The following is a 16,887-nucleotide window of genomic DNA, read 5'->3' as shown; positions in this document are numbered from 1 at the left end:
ATGGATGGAGCTAGAGTATAATAGTAAGCAAAATGTCAATTGGAGACAAATACCCATTTCACTCATATGTGGAATTTAACAAAACAATGAACAAAGGAAAAAGACAAAATAAAGAAACAGACTCTTAATTTAGAAAACAAACTGATAGTTACCAGAGCGGGGGGGGGGGGGGGGGGGGGGGGGGGAGGGCGGAGCGCAGGATGGGTGAAATGGGTTGATGGGGATTAAGGAGTACACTTGTGATGAGCACTGGGTGATGTATGAAAGTGATGATTCACTATATTGTACACGTGAAACTAATGTAACACTGTATGTTAACTGGAATTAAAACTTAAAAAGCCAAAAAAAAAAAAAGTCCTAGAACTAATTTTGGGGGTGTGGAGAGGCTCGTTGGGGAAATCCACAATACATTTGTCCTTTAAAGGGGGCTACTTAATGGCAGGCAACGAATGGCACACAACTTTGCTTGCTTCACACAGCTTTCACTCAACATTCAATTCATTAACAAACAAAATATAAATTACTGAATATGTGCTAGCATCATACTAGACAGAGGGGGTCAGGAGTGGAAAAAAAAGGGGGGGTATATTCGCTTAAGTAAATGGACGAATGAATAAACCAATGAATATTGTACCTTTTCTAATTTTTCTTAACTCAGTTGTCAGTTTTTTGAGTTGCTGCTCGTTTCACCTAAGATTTTACTAGGTCATTATGTAATGGGGTTTCCCCAAAAGCTCCAAATGAAATATGGTCAGTCTACTATGGCTGAATCTGGGTGATGGGTATATGTGGGCTCAACTTTTGTGTGGATTTCAAGCATTTCAAAATAAAAAACTGAAAAAAATCACCAGTTACAACGGAAGGTCATCATCCTATGTAGAAATAATGTGAATTGAGGAAAAAGGCAGAATAGGATCCATGATTACAGTAACAAAAATCCACATGATGTGCATTTACAAAAACTAAAAATGTACTTGACCAGCCAGGTAGGAATATTACTTCCTCTTCTAGGTAGATTGCCCAGGTTCATAATTAAAAAAATAACAAATATGGTAAAAGGCTGTTTGCTAAGCAAACATATCCTACACCAGAAGGTGGGACCGCCAGGGAAAACTGCCTGTCTAGTGAAAAGAGCACCAGTTTTCAATGGTCATGATAACATGAAGTGATACAGTGTACATTTTAACCCACCACTTGGAACCTTTTTCCTAATCGGAGTAATTATTTAGAACAATATATTCAACACAAACATCTGACGACTAGTGTCAGATTTTATTTTTACATGATAACTTCTCAGTCCTTTAACCACAAGAGTGCATACAAAGTGGGGGAAAAAAAAAAGCCTACTCGCTTTCACTGTTACTGCGGTCTGATATCATGAAAGATGGATCAGAGTAGGTGGTTCACATTAAGAGATTCCCCAATTTTCTTTCACAAGTACTTTGTGTTTGAAAATATAAAAGCTTGCCAAATCATTTAGTACTTAAAATTAACAACACCCTCATCATCTTGTGGTTTAAATGATGACTGAACAATAACTCAAGATATTTGCTTTACTAAAGATCTTTTAAAATTGCTCTTCTCTTGAACCCTAGGGGGAAATGATTTCAAAAGGCTGAACACATATTCTGATTCAAGATGTGATTTCTCACACATCCAACCTCTGTAATTTGGATTATAGAGCAATATAGAGTAATTCTGGCACCAACTCTTTGGCAATGTTTGAAAACAAAGATACCATTAAAACCATGACCCAGCATTTTTTATTTTGCATTACATATAAGTAAATTCATAAAGTAGGTCTTCTTTAATATAAAAACCATGACTTTAATTTTTCTTGAAAATGATTGAGAATATGGTAATTAAGAGACACTCCTTGGTTCAAAAGCTCAGAGATAAAATCTAAGTAGAATTTGAACACACCTTATAAAGAGAGGAGATCCAAACTGCATAAACTTAACAAAACTTTTGATTTAAGCATTAAGTTTTCAGGTAATCTCTTCGGGGGCACCAATATAAAAAGATTAAGAAATAACAATATTTGATAAAGTATTCTCCTTGTCCCCAAAATATCTACACTTTTAAGTAGAAGGATCTGAATGCCAATCCTGGTTACAAAATCTACCATCTGGTGATCTTGAGCAAAATATTTAATATCTCTCTGATTCAAATTCCCTGTCTATAAAAATTAGACTTAATATACAGCTATTTTTAAATATATAATTTCTAAATTAAAATAAAGCAATTAAATGATAAATGTGAAAATGCTAGTCCCAGTCATTGCTAGCATGTATTTATTATCCAGCAACGGTCTTATTCAAACAGATGATTTTTAAAAGAGCCTTTAATCAGTATCAGAGCCACTTTTTTGCATAACTTTAAGCCATAGGGCTAATTTACACACGACACAAATCTTACCAACTGTACTATTTAACACTAAAACTTATAGAAACGATAGTTTTGCATCACTTTATGTCATAGGGCTAATTATACACAACAGAAATCTCACCAACACAATCGAACTATTTTAGCTTGGAGACTTAAAAAAAAAAAAAAAGATACTAACAGTCCAAAGCATTTAAAGAAGCCAACAAAAAGGGAAAGCTGCTATGGATAAACGGAGACTTTCTCGACATAAGTTTACCTACCAAGAAAAACTAAAAGACACACCTCAAGCAACCAGTGCAAGATGGAAAAAGAATACCATTAATGCATAGGACTCAATGACACTGAATGGCAGCAGAGACGTTTACTAAAATTCAGCTGTTCCTACTACTTCCCTGACAAAATAAAACACAACACAACACACAAAAGCAGAAAACCACCAACACGCAAGGCACCGGCTTACCCGCTTGGAGCTTCTCCGAGTAGCTCCAAGGAAAGGGGACAGGAAGCTAAGGTATACTTAATGAACGAAAGCGAGGATTGGGGGTTTGGGAAAGTGCACGAGATGGACCCTACCTTTCACAGACTTCCCAATACTGTGTAAGCGAGTGATAGAACTGTAGTTTTGGGCCACATTCTTCAAAAATGCTTCCATCTCTTCCTGGTGGTGGTAGCCGAAATCCAGCGCGGCTACCGAAGGCAGCAGCAACCCTAGCCACAGGCGGGCGAAGTCCATGTTCTAGAAATGAATACAAATAACAAAGCTGAGAACCGATAAGGAAAGGGTTGTGGACGTCACTAGCTCGGCTCAGCCCTGCAATGTCAAGTCTCCTGACACTGTCGCTCCCTGCTTCCAAGAAGGTAAAAGTTGGAAGCAGCACCTTCGGGAGTTGGTGTGAGCGAAGCACCGGCAGCCTCCAGTGCCCTCCATCCCGCCGCCCGCCCCTTCCTCCCTTCCTCCTACCCTCCCTCCCTCCCTCTCTCTCCCTCTCTCTCCCTCCTCCGGGAGTCGCCGCGGGCCGGCAGCTGCGGCAGCTGCGAGAAGCTCCGCGCGCCCTCAGCCTCACCCCTGCCCAGGCGCGCACCTCCACCCGCCGCCTGCTGCCCGCCGGGGCCCGACATTATAGCCGGGCCGGGGGACGGCCGCTGCCGGACCCCGCCCCCGGCCCTGACTGACGTGCCGCCAGCCCACTCGGGCGCCGTGCGGGCCCCTGCTGGGCGGGGCCGAGCGGCGCGGCCGGGGCGGCTCAGCACCCTTCGCACCTGGGCGAGCTGGAGCCCGCGCGGCGCCGGGTAATGGGGGCGCGCGGGACGGTGCGGGTGGGCGGCGGAAAACCGAGTCGCAGGTCGCGGTCCCAAGCTTTGCCGGCGCCCCCGGATGGAAGCGTCTCCTCCCCTCGACCACGGCTCCGGCGAGGGGCACGCGAGTTTGCAGCTGTAGAACCGGGTCCTTGGCTCACCTGGAGCCCCGGCACGCGGTGAGAGCTCCACGTGGCTCTCACGGGTCTCTGCGGCGCTAGTCGTAGGGGCCGCGCTCCCAGCTGTGCCAGGCTCCCCAGCCGTGCTCTGAGGACGCGTGGGGTTTTATTTTATTTTTTTAAAAGATTGATTGAAGAGCGCGCACGAGACGGGGGAGGGCCAGAGAGAGAAGCAGACTGCCCACTAAGCACGGAGCCCGATGCGGGGACTGATCCCGAGACTCCAGGATCATGACCCAGCCGAAGGCAGCCGCCCAACCGAGTGACCCAGGCGCGCAGAAGCGTGGGGTTTTAGAGAGAACGCATGTGTGTAGAAGTTTTAAATTGCCAACTGTGCAGTATAGGAAAATTTCCGACAAATTTAGTTGGTGTGTGAGATTGGCTAAATCAGTCAAATTTAAAACTGGAAATCACATGGAAGAAAGCACACCTACTATTTGTAAATCCAACAGTCCCCCCACCAACACTCCCTAGGCCAATTTTAGTTCTCTTTCTAAAAATGCTTCTTTCTGGAAGGTGGTCTACATTTGCCCTAGGGATAACAAAGATTTCAACTAAACCGGGGAGGCGGTTTGTGGTGCGGGCCAAGACCTCACACACCTGTCACACATTACCTGTCAGAGAGATTGGAGATTTGTGCCAAGGGTCCAGTGAATATGAAAAGCTTGAAAACCACTGATTTGGGATAATACTCCTCTTTAACAGATTAAAAATCCTAGAGCCCCACTGAAAACTAATTGAACAGAATTTCTCTCCATGAGGTCCTGGAAAGGACATTTTAAAAAAGTGTCTTGAGTGAATCAAATATGCCATCTGGAGCTGAAAACCGCTATTGATTTGCCTGCCTCTTCTTTGTTGCAGATGCAGATGCTGTTGTAGAACTGAGCTCTCAGGAACAATGAGGCCTCCTGTGATTCCCAGGCAGCAGAGCCCGGATGGATAAAACCTAAGACTGTAGCGTCACAAGATATGGGTTCCAATCCTTGCCCGGACTCTCTGTGGTTGTGTCAAGTCACTATGCCTTAGTTTCCTGGTCTGTAAAATGGAAATAGTAATTGCACCCACCTAACTAAAGTTGGCAGGCACACTGTAAGAACTGTATGAGGTGTTTATTAAATAATCTAGTTTAATTCATACCTTTAGAAAGACTTTTCTAAGAGTCGGAAAATCTTGACACGGGTGTGTTTTTGAGCGGATTTCTTTTTTAAGTATCAGAGTTACTATGCTAACTGACTTCTACTAGATGGCTTGAAGAGGTTCTTTCGCTGTTGTTCATTGACTAAGAGGTTCCAGAGGAGGTGGAATGGGGTTGAGGAGGTTACCTTTAGGCAAAGTTACTATAAAAATGGGAAAAGGAGCTGATGAGGAACAAAGTGAAAGCTTGCTGATTGGACTTTAGAAATGATACATTTGTTATAGAAGAAGGTAGCAGTTATAAGATTTCCTTCAGGGGTACTGTGGCTGGAGACTGGAGAAACGTTGGCTTTGTCAATACTGGGGTGGAGATTGAGGGTTGTTGTTCCAGAAAAACAAAGGGGTGAAGTAGAGTTGAAATTCCTGTCCTTGGGATTCACAGCAGGTGGGAAAGGAAGCAAATTCAGAAGAGAACCAATCAGAGAATGGAGGTAGAGGGTACAGAGGACTGAGGGCTGAAGGGCTAGAACCTAGTGACTCCAAGTGTGGCCCAGGAACCGAGTTGACATCACCTGTAAGCTTGTTGGAAAGACAGGCTCCCTTGTCCCATTACAAACCTACTGAATCAGAATGTGAATTTTAATAAGATTCTAGTTAATTCATATATGTACATTCAAATTTAATTTGTTCTGGTCTAGAAGGAGCAAAGGCTTAGTATTAGAGTCTAATGAGAAATAAAGAAAAATAGAAGGTTGGTCTAATAGAATAAAACACTGAAGTATAAGACTTCAGAGGTGATCTTTCTAAATATGACACCATTAACAGTAAAACCACAATAAAGAGGCTAATAATTTGACAACATAAAAAATGTATACCTTCTGTAAAGGAAAACTCAGCATAAATGTTACCAGAAAAATTACAAATTGTAAGGAAGAATTACTAGCTCTTACAAACCCAAGAATGGACAAAAGACATTAATTAGCAGCTCACAAAAGGAGAAATACAAATGACCAATAACCAACCTGGTTAGCAATCAAAGAATTTACAAGTTTAAAGGGCAAAATGGTATGTTTTGCTTTTCACTAAGAAAGACAGTACTTGGACAAGATATGAGGAAATGTGACATTTCTGCTGTTTAAACGGTAATATAAATTGATACAACACTTTTGGAGGACTATCTGGGAATAGATATCAACATTTAAAATATGTTGTTCCTTTCTAGGAATTTAAGCTATGCAGGCAATTCAAAGAAGTGCTAAGTTTATATATGTTAAGATCTTTATTAGCACCACTGTTTTTAATTATAAAAAAATAGATTAATATAAATGTCAAATAATAGCAGATTGATTGTATCAGTGGTTCTCAACTGGGGCAAGATTGCCCACAGAAGCCATTTGGAATAGCTGGAAACATTTTTTTTTTTAAGATTTTATTTGTTTGTTTATTCATTTGAGAGAGAGAGAGAACGCATGCTCACAGGGGCGGGTGGGGGTGGGGGGAGGGGCAGAGGGGGAGGGAGAGGGACAAACAGATTATTTCTCTGAGCATGGGGCCTGATGCTGGGCTTGATCTCAGGATCTTGAGATCATGACCTAAGTGGAAATCAACAGTCGGATTCTTAACTCACTGAGCCACCCAGGGGCCCCTAGCAGGAAACATTTTTCATTGTCATGACTAGGGGAATGGTGCCACTGGTATGTAACTGGTAGATGGCAGGAATGCTACAAAACATCTTACAGTGCACAGTACAGGCCCCACAATAAATTGTCCAGCCCCAAATGTCCGTGCTGAGGTTGAGACACCCTGAGTTAGATGAAGAATATTACATCCATAAAATATTTTTTAGCCATAATAATGATGATGTGGGTCTGTATAGATGGGCTTGGAAAGGTAAATTATTGAGTGGCAAAAACCAGATTATAAAAGTAAAATGAATGGTAAGATCCCATTTTGGAAAGCAAAGAAAAAACTATTCCTAACAGCAAGTTTAAGAGGTTGCAAAAATGCTGAGTGGTATGCTCTGGATTGCAGTGTTTTGATTCTCTCTTTTGAATCTTTCTGTATTCTCTTTTTTTTTTTTTTCAAAGATTTTATTTGACAGAGAGAGACACAGCAAGAGAGGGAACACAAGCAGGGGGAGTGGGAGAGGGAGAAGCAGGCCTCCTGAGGAGCAGGGAGCCCTATGCGGGGCTCGATTCCAGGACCCTGGGACCATGACCTGAGCCGAAGGCAGACCCTTAATGACTGAGCCACCCAGGCACCCCTGAATCTTTCCGTATTTTCTGAAAAAATTCTCCAGCAAATGTGTTACTTCATTTAATCAGAAAAACAAGGCATTTTCATCAAAAAGCAGAACAGAGCAAAAAGCCGAAACATCTGAGATGAACAGTTCTGAATGAATGCAATATCTAAAATTCTTTGTACTGAATCACAGAAGTGAAGAAGAGTGAAGAAGTGAATTGCAGAACTGGAAGGCCATTGGAAATGGGATATGAAGGAATTGAAAAGGGAGAGAGTAGATCAGTCCTGCTCAAAAAATGCTGAAGTTCCCTGAGTTAGTAGCAGCAATTGGAACAGAGGGAAAGACTTATAGCTACGGTCTAAATAACTCAACAGAGGTCAACAAGAATGAGAAGTGTCACTAGATTTTGTGATCTTTAAGCTTTCTTTTTTCTTCTTCCAAAAGTGTCACAAGAAAATATGAACAACATAAAAGAAATTTCTGAAACCTACAAATTCCACTTGTCCAGAAACAACCATTCTTTTTTTTTTTAAAGATTTTATTTATTTATTTGAGAGAGAGAGAGAGAGAAACAGCATGAGAGGGGAAAGGGTCAGAGGGAGAAGCTGGCTCCCCGCTGAGCCGGGAGACCAGTGCCGGACTTGATCCCAGGACTCCGGGATCATGACCTGAGCCGAAGGCAGTCGCTTAACCAACTGAGCCACCCAGGTGCCCCAGAAACAACCATTCTTAAAACAAATTTAGGTATCAGTTGGCCCTCTAGTATTGCATAGTTGTTTCTATTTCACTATTATATGCAGAACACCCATAATCATTCTTAGAGCTAAATCTTTGAGCACATCCTTATCTTCTTAGGATTGATACTTAGATAAGCAATTGCTAGGTAAAAGAGCATTTATATTTTTAAGATTTTAAATATTTTTAAATATTTAAAATAGTACCAAGTTGTACTTCTATAAAATGTCAAAGTAAAATGTCAAAGTAAAATTTCAAAATGTTATAAAATAATTCTCATACACATACAGTTAAACACAGGTCAAGTTTTTAACTATTGAGAAAATCAGCAGTAAACAAAGCTGATTTAAAGAAAGATAAGAGTGCTATCCTCTTTACAGAACAGAAATTATGAGCATCTTAACCATTTTCTACAAATTAACAACTAAATTTCTTTTTTTTTTTTTAAGGATAAGTTTTAGTTTATGCCTATTAAAGAAATTGAACCAATAATGAATAACCTTCCCAAATGGAAAGTGTCAGGCCCAGGTGGGTTTACTGGTGAATTCTACCACCATTTAAAGAAGAAATTATACCAACCCTTTACAAACTCTTTCAGAGGATAGAAGCAGAGCGAACACTTCCTAACTCATTCTATGAAGTCAGCATTACCCTTAAACTAAAACCAGATAAAGACATTATAAGAAAAGAAAACTATAGGCCAATATCTGTCATGAATATAGATGCAAAAATCCTTAACAAAATATTAGTAAATCAAATCCAAAGAAGTATAAGAAGAATTATACATCATAACCAAGTAGGCTTTATTCCTGGTATGCAAATCTAGTTGAACATTCAAAAATCAAATAATGTAATCCATCACATTCACAGACTAAAAAAAGAAAAACCACATGATCATATCAATAGATGCAGAAAAAGCATTTGACAAAATCCAACACCCATTCATGATAAAAACTCTCAGTAAACTAGGAATAGAAGGGAATTTTCTCAACTTGATAAAGACTATACAAAAAACTTAGAACTCACATCATACTTAATGGTGAGAGACTCAAAGCTTTTCCACTAAGATCAGGAACAAGGCAAAGGAGGTCCCCTCCCACTACTCATTTTCAGTATTGTATTGGAAGTCCTTCCTAACACAATAAGGAAAAAAAAAGCAAAGGCATACAATTGGGAAGAAGATATAAAACCATCTTTGTTCACAGGTGATACGACTGTGTAGAAAATCCAAGAGAACTGACCAAAAAAACCCTCCTGGAACCAATAAGTGATTATAGCAAGATTGCAGGATACAGAGTTAACATTACAAAAGTCAATTGCTTTCCTATATACTAACAATGAATAAGTGGAATTTGACATTAAAAACATGATACCATTTGCATTAGCACCCCCCAAAATGAAATACTTAGGTATAAAACCAACAAAATATGTACCAGATCTATATGAGGAATACCAGAAAACTCTGATAAATGATATCAAAGAAATAAACAAATGGAGAGATATCTCATGTTTGTGGATAGGAAGACTCAATATTATCAAGATGTCAGTTCTTCCCAACTTGCTCTATAGATACAATGCAATCCCAATCAAAATCCCAGCAAGTTATTTTGTTGGTATTAACAACCTGATTTTAAAGTTTATATGGAAAGGCAAAAGCCCCAGAATAGCTAACACAATGTTGAAAGAGAAGAACAAAGTTGGAGGACTGATGCTATCAAACTTCAAGACTTACTCTAAAGCTACAGTAATCAAAGCAGTGTGGTACCAGTAAAAGAAGAGATAAATAGGTCAATGGAACAGAATAGAGAGTCCAAAAATAGACCTCCATAAATACAGCCAACTGATCTTTGACAAAGGAGCAAAAGCAATACAGTAGAGCAAAATAGTCTTTTTACTAAGTGGTACTGGAACAACTGGACATCCACAGGTAAAAAAAAAACATGGATCTACATGCAGACCTTACACCCTTCACAAAAATTCATTCAAAATGGGTCATAAACCTAATGTAACACTCGCAAAGCTATGAAACTCCTAGAAGATAACATAGAAGAAAGCCTAGATGATCTTGGGTGTGGTGTTATCTTTTGAGATACAACACCAAAGACACAAATCATGAAAAAAAATTGATAAGGTGGACTTCATTAAAATGAAAAACTTTTGTTGGGCAAAAAGACAGTATCAAGAGAATTAGAAGACAAGCCACAGGTTGAAAGAAATTATTTGCAAATGCACATCTGATAAAGGAAAGGACAGTTATCCAAAATATACAAAGAACCCCTAAGACTCAACAATAAGAAAATAACTTGATTGGAAAATGGGCCAAAGACCTTAACAGACCCTTCTCCAAAGAAGATATACAGATCGCAAATAAGTGTATGAAACTATACTCCCCCCATCATATGCTTTAATGAAAATTAAAATAACAACAAGATACCACTATGCACCTATCAGAATAGCCAAAATCTGAAACTCTGAAACACCAAATGCTGGTGAGGATATGGAACAATAGGAACTCTAATATATTGCTGGTGGGAATGCAAAATGGCACAGCCACTTTGGAAGACAGTTTGATGGTTTCTTACAAAACCAAACAAATTCTTTTTTTTTTTTTTTTTAGATTTTATTTATTTTTCAAAGAGAGAGAGAGAGAGCACAAGCAGGGGGAGTGGCAGGCAGAGGGAGAAGCAGGCTCCCCACTGAGCCAGGAGCCTGATGCGGGACTTGATTGTAGGACCCTGGGATCATGACCTGACCCAAAGGCAGATGCCCGACTGAGCCACCCAGGCATCCCAAAATCAAACAAATTTTTACCGTACGATCCAGTAATCCTGCTCCATGGTATTTACCCAAATGAGATAAAAAACATGTCCACATAAAACCTTGCACAAGGATGTTCATAGTTTTATCCATAATTGTCAAAACTTGAAAGCAACCAAGATGTTCTTCAGTAGACTGTGGGATAATCCAGCAATAGCATATTATTCACTGCTAAGAAGAAATGAGCTATCAAACCATGATGAGATATGGATGAACCTCAAGTGCATTTTACTAAGAGAAAGAAGCTAATCTGAAAAGACTACATACTAATGAGGACATTCTGGAAAAGACGAAACTATGGAGACAATAAAAAAATCAGTAGTTGCCAAGGTGGATGGGTTGTGAGTGGGCAGAGCACAGAGGATTTTTAGGGCAGTGACAATGATGGATATATGCATTATACATTTGTCCAAACTCATAGAATGTACAACAATAAGAGTGAACCCTAAGGTAAACCAGGGACTTTGGGTGATTATGACTGGTCATCATAGGTTCATCCTCCATGAAAAATGTACCATTCTAGCGAGTGATGCTAATAATGTGAGAGGCTATGCACGTGTCTCCTGCTATCAGGAAGTAGAGCATTCCTATGAGAACCTTCATAAGTCTAAATGGTATAAAGCAAAGAAAACAATTATTAATTTATATGGAAGATTTTCTGAGCACTCCCATGCCCCCCCAAAATAATCTCTTTTTAGGCTTTTCTGATATCTTAGGACACATCTTGTTACTGGATGCACAACATAAATCAAGATAAAGCATAGATGCTCACAGACAGTTTCAAGCCATGGGGCTGAGTGTAGTGAGTCTGGTGGGACCACTCTTGCAGCTTGGGGTGCACACTGCCTCTACAATAGCTTGCTGCAAAGCAAACATTGAAGGCTAATTTTACTTTTCACCTTTTTCTGTAAAAGTAAAAATCAGAAACGGATATTTATGTAGGTCTTTTGTAAATGCAAAATGGTATAATATGAACTTTTGAAAAGCAGGAGATACCTGTATATGGGAAATCTCTGTGCCTCCTCAATTTTATTGTGAGCTGAAAACTGCTCTAAAAAATTGCCTTAGGGGCACCTGGGTGGCTCAGTCTTAAGCGTCTGCCTTCTGCTCAGGTCATGATCCCAGGGTCCTGGGATTGAGCCCCGCATCGGGCTCTCTGCTTGGCAGAAGCCTGCTTCTGCCTCTCCCACTCCCCCTGCTTGTGTTCCTGCTCTCACTGTGTCTCTGTCAAATAAATAAATAAAATCTTTTTTAAAAAAATTGCCTTAAAGGTTGCTGGAGGGGAGAAGGGTGGAGGGATGAGGTAACTAGGTGATGGACATAGGGAGGGTATGTGTTGTAATGAGCCTTGGGTGTTATATGACTGATGAATCATAGAACTGTACCCCTGAAACAAATAATACATTATATGTATTGAATTAATTGAATCTAAATTAAAAAAGCCACATTTTCTTGAAATTTCACATGTAAAATGATGTCTTGTACTAATGCCACTCACTGATTCTTTCCACTGCTGCCGCTTCCTATGTATCTAAGAGGAGGTGGTATTTATGTTAAGTCTGACTCTTCTGGTACCTCTCTCTCCGCATTATACCTACCTCTTGCAAACTAGCTCCCCCAAATCAGATCTATCCCTCCACCAAAACTGGATTTATTGTTATTTGATAAAAACAAAAGAAGAAAGTGACTTTACAATATTGCAGAATAGAAAGATTATAATATTTAGCAAAGGATATGGAAGTCGTTAGTGAAAAGCTAGATGGTTTCCATGAAGGTCCAAGATTTGATTCTTCCCCTTAACTACCAAGGAGTGATATCTAAACAGTGGGACCCAGAAATTTAAAGAACACAGGTTAACTCAAGCATTCTATTTAAAACAAGAACTCTGTAGTCTGTGCTATACCTATTTTTGTTTTGTTCCTTTTTTTTTTTTTTTAGAACTGTACATCTTTTTAACAAGCATTTCTCTAGGAATGGTGATTGTGTTTTCTATTTGCTATGGAAGCTATCTATCAAAATCCAAGCAAAGTAGTTCTTTTATCTTGGATGTGCGACTATAAATATGTTAGCATTCCTTTGGGAGATTCATAAAGAATTTATGATAAAGTTCTGAATCCTAGAATTCTTTTTTTTTAAAGATTTTCTTTATTTATTTGAGAGAGAAAGAGAGAGCATGAGCAGAGGGAGGGGCAGAGAGAGAGAGGGAGAGGAAAGGGGAAAGAATCTCAAGCAAACTCCCCACTGAGTGCAGAGCCTGACTCGGGGCTTGATCTCATGACCCTGAGATCATGGCCCAAGCTGAAACCAAGAATGGGACACCTAACCTACCAAACCACCCAGGTACCCCTGAATCCTAGAATTCTTGATGGCACACAGAAAAAAATAAAAGGACTGGGGCACCTGGGTGGCTCAGTCGGTTAAGTGTCTGCCTCTGGCTCAGGTCATGATCCCTCTGGGGTTCTGGGATCAAGTCCCAAATCAGGCTCCCTGCTCAGTGAGGAGCCTGCTTCTCCCTCTGCCTCTCTCCCTGCTCGTGCTGTCTCTCTCTCTCTCTCTCAAATAAATAAAATAAAAGAACTGAAAAATGCTATTTAAGTCAGCAAAAAGCACAGCATAGTTCCTAGAAGAGAAGAACAAAACATAGCATGACTATAAATGCATCTACCATTATCATTCTTTCCATGGTCCATCTTCAGCACTATGTCATTGTGGGAGTAGACCTATTTGCAGCTCTGCCCCACTCTCTTATTTGCATTCATTCATTCACTCACTCATTCCTTTATCAAATATTTATTGCTTACTCTGTGCCAGGCACTGGGATATTGCCTAGGGATTACAACTGTGAACAAGACAGGCCAAATCCTTGCCCTCATGTAGCTTACATTCTACAAGAGCCCAAATTCTCCAATAGAGAACATCATATGTTCTCAGAAACCTGTGATCTTTCTTGGGAGCTGGCTTGACACTACTTTCTGCCTTTTACATCTTATCCTTAGTGGTGTGGACCACATTCTACACTGCGCAGCATGACCTTCTTTGCTCAACATTTTCTCTATCTACTGACAGTGAAGTGGAATTACACTTTAATCAGATGAAAGTTTGATCCAGCACTGCAGTAGGTCCTAACACACCACTTGAGAACCACTGTCAGGAAAAATCTAAACAAGTGTGAAATTTAATTCGGTCCAGAAAGATACCTCTAAAGTGAGTGAAGCATCATGTTATAATTTTTTGTTTCCCGCATTGCATCTAGGTCAGTGCTCAGTACATGCTTGCTGATTTATACATGTTACTCTAGAAAGGATAGAACATCAACATATTATACATAATAAGCAACACAGTGAATTGCTAAAAACCGTGTCTGTGGAGCCAGACTACCCAACTTTAAACCCTCACTCTGTCACTTACTATGTGGCTTTGAGTATGCCACTCAACCTCTATAAAATGGGGCTAATCATGGTTTCGATCTTACAGGGTGATAGAGAACTTACAGGGTTGCATATATTAAACGAGTTACTATAAGCTAAGAGCTTATAACCAACAGTGGCATATTGGAAATGCTTCATAAGCCCCAAATTAAAACTATTGTTATTATTATTACTACCTAGTGAAAATGAACAAACAGAAAGGAATACAAGGTCTAATATATGTTTCTGTTTCTCTTTTATTTCTACATGCTAGCATCTTCCAACATACTCCCAACAGTGGAATAGGTCTTTATCAACTGTGATAATTTACTGTCAGGGAACAATTGTTAGGACAATGACTTTTTCTTTCAAAGCATGGTCTTTGAGCACAAAAGTAATACTTTTCCTGCTATGCTTTATATAGATGATAGATTTGAAAGAAAGCCTCCTGGGCCTAAGAAGGCAAATTTCCAAAGCCAAGATGGTAACATTTAGCAGCATTTAATCTGGTCATTAGATTATGTAGATATCAAACCATCTGATGTAAGAGCAGATGATAAATGTACCCTTGTCTCTTTAGGAAACAGTGTAATCGCTGAATTCTACTTTCTTCTCTACTTTGTATTAAATGAGAAATAGCTATCTTTTGGCTCATTTAAAAAAAAACAAAAAACAAACCTGTATATTTGAGAAACAAACCCCCAGACTTGTTAATATTCCATACCTGCCATGAAAAGGGGTTGGTGTGGGGAGAAAGAAAGAAAAAAAGATGTACATAAACTAGAATGACAAAGAGACTATTTGAATATAGTTGAAACTTGTAAGTTTCACCTATGTATAGGCGGCTTTTAAACTGGTAAGAACAGATACTACACTTGATCTTAGCCAAAAGGGTGAGAAGTGAAATGGAGGCTGCCGTTAGACAACAGGCTTGAGCAACGGATACCTGATCAAGGCAGAAGGGCCCAAAGTGACCCCGAGCCCCTGATTGAATACAGGAGATCCACCTCAAAACACCCATAGGCCCAGGGGTGCCTGGGTGGCTCAGTCGTTAAGCGTCTGCCTTCGGCTCGGGTCGTGATCCCGGGGTCCTGGGATCCAGCCCCGCATCAGGCTCCCTGCTCGGCGGGAAGCCTGCTTCTCCCTCTCCCACTCCCCCTGCTTGTGTTCCTGCTCTTGCTGTCTCTCTCTCTCTGTCAATAAATAAATAAAATCTTAAAAAAAAAAACCAAAACACCCATAGGCCCTAACTAACCAATGGGTTACTTACAACCAGGCACAATCACCAGAAAAGGGAGAATTCCATGTCATCATACCTCCTCACCTTCCCTCTTTAAAAGCAGCCCTCAACCACTGCCTCCTTGCAGACAGCCTCTCCGTCCCTGTTCTGCCCTCCTTTCCCTTGTGGTGTATGCAGTACACTTCTGTCTCCTTTGTCCTGCCTCAGGTAATTCCTTTCACCGCCCACCCCCACATTTGGGGGCCCCCTTCCAATTGGGAGAGGCACCACATTTAGACACCACAATCTAATCATTTACTTTTCAGTTGATTCTTTTGAAAACAGCCTAAATCTTGTCCGTTCAACAATGGACTCCACAAAATCAAATTATAAATACATTTAGACAGTACTCAAAGCAAATTCTCTTGTCTTCTCATGGTTAACTGATTCATTCAGTCAGGGTGCCAGTGTTACAGGATTTTTTTCCTTCATCGGTGCCCACGGTTCTTGGTCATGCCACTTGGAAGAATGAAGAGGCAGACCAGACAGAGTGGTGGGCAGCAAAACAAGGTTTATCGAGCCATGGTAAGGTGATAGTAAAAAGCCACCGGAGAGGGAGGGGACCCAAGAGGGTTACCACTGGAGTTTTTTTTTTTTTTTTTTAAAGATTTTATTTATTTATTTGACAGAGACAGAGAGAGAGAGATAGTAAGAGCAGGAACACAAGCAGGGGGAGTGGGAGAGGGAGAAGCAGGCTTCCCGAGGAGCAGAGAGCCAGATGCGGGGCTCGATCCCAGGACCCTGGGATCATGACCTGCGCCTAAGGCAGACTCTTAACGACTGAGCCACCCAGACGCCCCGCCACTGGAGTTTCTCAGTCTAGGGGTTTTTATGGGCTCATTGTCGGGCTGTTTTAATCTGATTAACCTTCCCTGCGCCTGTCATCCAATCAGGTTTTTGTCATCTATGTATGTATGTATGTATGTATGTATGTATGTATGTATGTATGTATCTATCATCTATCTATCTATCTCATGGGAAAGGCTGGAGGGCTCCTTCCAGGGTGGTGTAAAATCCTTTTAAGGGTGGTTTCCTCTTAGGGCAGGGCTTCTTGTCCCTGCCCACCTGCCTTCCAACTATCCTTCATCACCAGTAATTATTTATTGAGCATTTAATAATATGCTAAGCACTGCAAATGCCATGGTCAACAGGAGAAACAATCTACACTTTAATAGAGCCCGTATTCTATTGGGGAAGACTCAGACAACCACTCAATGACCATGTTGATCTGTATAACAAACAGGAAATTGTAGGATATTGTGACACAGACTAACAGAAGGTGCTAATTGGGCAGGGGTGGGCATGAGTGGAGGTCAGGGAAGGTTTCTATAAGGTGTGTCTAAATTGAAGCCTGAAGGAAGGAGAGGTAGAGGGCCCAAGCAGAGACAATCGTATGCTTCATTTTATATG

The 16,887-nt window shown here is 40.6% G+C and overlaps 1 protein-coding gene and 1 pseudogene across 2 annotated transcripts in view; both read right to left on the bottom strand.

The window, feature by feature from the left end:
• Positions 1-3,552, bottom strand: part of CPM (carboxypeptidase M) — a 68,199-nt gene extending 64,647 nt beyond the window's left edge. Inside the window, exons 1-2 of one of the 2 annotated variants that reach the window (XM_027593200.2) lie at positions 3,471-3,552; positions 2,962-3,124 (exon numbers count right to left, since the gene is read on the bottom strand). In XM_027593200.2, coding sequence (XP_027449001.1) covers positions 2,962-3,121 — 160 coding nt within the window. In that variant the 5' untranslated portion in view covers positions 3,122-3,124; positions 3,471-3,552. Of the gene's footprint in view, positions 1-2,961; positions 3,125-3,452 lie in introns of both variants that reach the window. The other variant, XM_027593199.2, reaches the window with a different exon arrangement.
• Positions 3,553-14,990: 11,438 nt separating this feature from the next.
• Positions 14,991-15,103, bottom strand: LOC113923303 (annotated as a pseudogene).
• Between the last annotated feature and the right edge of the window lie 1,784 nt (positions 15,104-16,887).

Source organism: Zalophus californianus, chromosome 9, assembly GCF_009762305.2.
Source record: "Zalophus californianus isolate mZalCal1 chromosome 9, mZalCal1.pri.v2, whole genome shotgun sequence".
In the NCBI taxonomy this organism is placed as follows: Eukaryota; Metazoa; Chordata; class Mammalia; order Carnivora; family Otariidae; genus Zalophus; species Zalophus californianus.
The sequence above is the reverse complement of the archived record's forward strand: the minus strand, read 5'-3'. Positions and strand labels throughout refer to the sequence as shown.